This window comes from Primulina huaijiensis, unplaced genomic scaffold, assembly GCF_012295235.1.
Source record: "Primulina huaijiensis isolate GDHJ02 unplaced genomic scaffold, ASM1229523v2 scaffold24189, whole genome shotgun sequence".
Lineage (NCBI taxonomy): Eukaryota > Viridiplantae > Streptophyta > Magnoliopsida > Lamiales > Gesneriaceae > Primulina > Primulina huaijiensis.
This window is the reverse complement of record NW_027355948.1, coordinates 468-1,956: the sequence shown is the minus strand read 5'-3', so window position 1 is coordinate 1,956 and position 1,489 is coordinate 468. Positions and strand designations below refer to the sequence as shown.

Genomic DNA, 1,489 nt, shown 5'->3' with positions numbered 1-1,489 from the left:
TTCACCTAAAAGTATTTTCACTGTTGCATGTGGTTTTATATGTATTACTTGTTATAAAGATTATGGTGTGTTGAGTCTTTAGACTCACTAGGTGTGATGGATGCAGATGAGTTTGAGGGAGGTCTTGACGGATGATCTGACTAGACTGAAGGCGCACACAACCCGAGGACCAGCGCTTCTACTTATTTCCGCACTTATGACTAATGAATCATGATTTATAATTGAAGATTTTAAGACTATTTATTTATGCTTTTTGAGAGGTTTAGTATGGGCTATTCTTTTCAAATTATTATTTTTAGGGTTGGTAAAACCAATTGACGATTCCATTTTTATGACTATTTCATTGATTTCTTAAAATGCTAGTTGGTTTATGTTTCATTTTAAAGGGTAAAATATTTTATAAAAATATTTTCATGGGATAAACGAAACTAAAGAAAAAAAAATTTCAGCACTTTCAAAGCAATGAAAAGGACAGGACGTTTCACAACAGGTTTTGGTGCTCCAGGTTGTGGTGGTTTGGGTGGTCCTGGCTTCTTCACTTGTCCTTGGGGATTTTGTTGCCCTTGAGGTCTAGGAGATACCATATATGGCTTCTTATTTGGCAGAGAATTCTTTTGGTGTTGCTACCTTTTGCGCTGCATCTCAAAATCAATATCTTTCAAGGCTTGCTCGGCTTGGAATGCATAGGCAGTGGCAGCCGCATAATTCATGGGTTGCATCATCATTATATCACGGTGTATGGTAGGTCGTAGACAATCCAGAAAGTGTCTAAGTTTCTCAGCAGCATCCCTAGCAATAAAGGGTACGAAGTGACAACCCCTATCAAACTTCCTAACAAACTCAGCCACAATAGTGTCTCCCTGGCGGGGAGTCAAGAATTCCCTCTTCAAGCGTCCTCGGACGTCTGCAGTAAAGTATTTGTCATAGAATATTTCCTTGAATCGAACCCACGTAAGTGTGGCAAGATTAATGCCATGTTCAGCTCCTTCCCACCAAAGAGAAGCATCATCTCTAAACATATAAGTAGCACACCTCACGCGGTCAGCATCCCCCATATTCAGATAGTGAAAGTGCACCTCAAGTGATCGAATCCAACCCTCAGCAGCACATGGGTCAGTGGTGCTAGAAAATTCGTTCGGACCCTGCATCCGGAACTGACCATATACATCATGTTGTGGCCTCGGAGCATGCTGAAATTGCTTCTCAAAGAAGCGTGCCATGCCCTCTAGTGCACGAATAGCAGCATCCCCATTAGGAGGTATGGGTGCATTCACATGACGATCCTCAACATTCTCAGCTTACCTATCGGTACTAGGTGCGCGTCTAGGAGGCATTATATCTGAACGTTTTCCAAATTTCTAAGCGTAACCAACATATATTTAAATTTAAGTTTTCTAATCATGTAGCATATAATAATCTATTTTTGAACAATTTTAAGCATATATAACATTTATCCTCATAAAGCTATTAAACATGTAACGTAAACATA

The 1,489-nt window shown here is 39.8% G+C and overlaps 1 protein-coding gene across 1 annotated transcript; it reads right to left on the bottom strand.

The window, feature by feature from the left end:
• Positions 1 to 623: 623 nt before the first annotated feature.
• On the bottom strand, positions 624 to 1,220 carry LOC140967190 (uncharacterized). Its single transcript, XM_073427594.1, has one exon. The coding sequence runs from the start codon at positions 1,218 to 1,220 to the stop codon at positions 624 to 626; it is 597 nt and encodes a 198-aa protein (XP_073283695.1).
• Between the last annotated feature and the right edge of the window lie 269 nt (positions 1,221 to 1,489).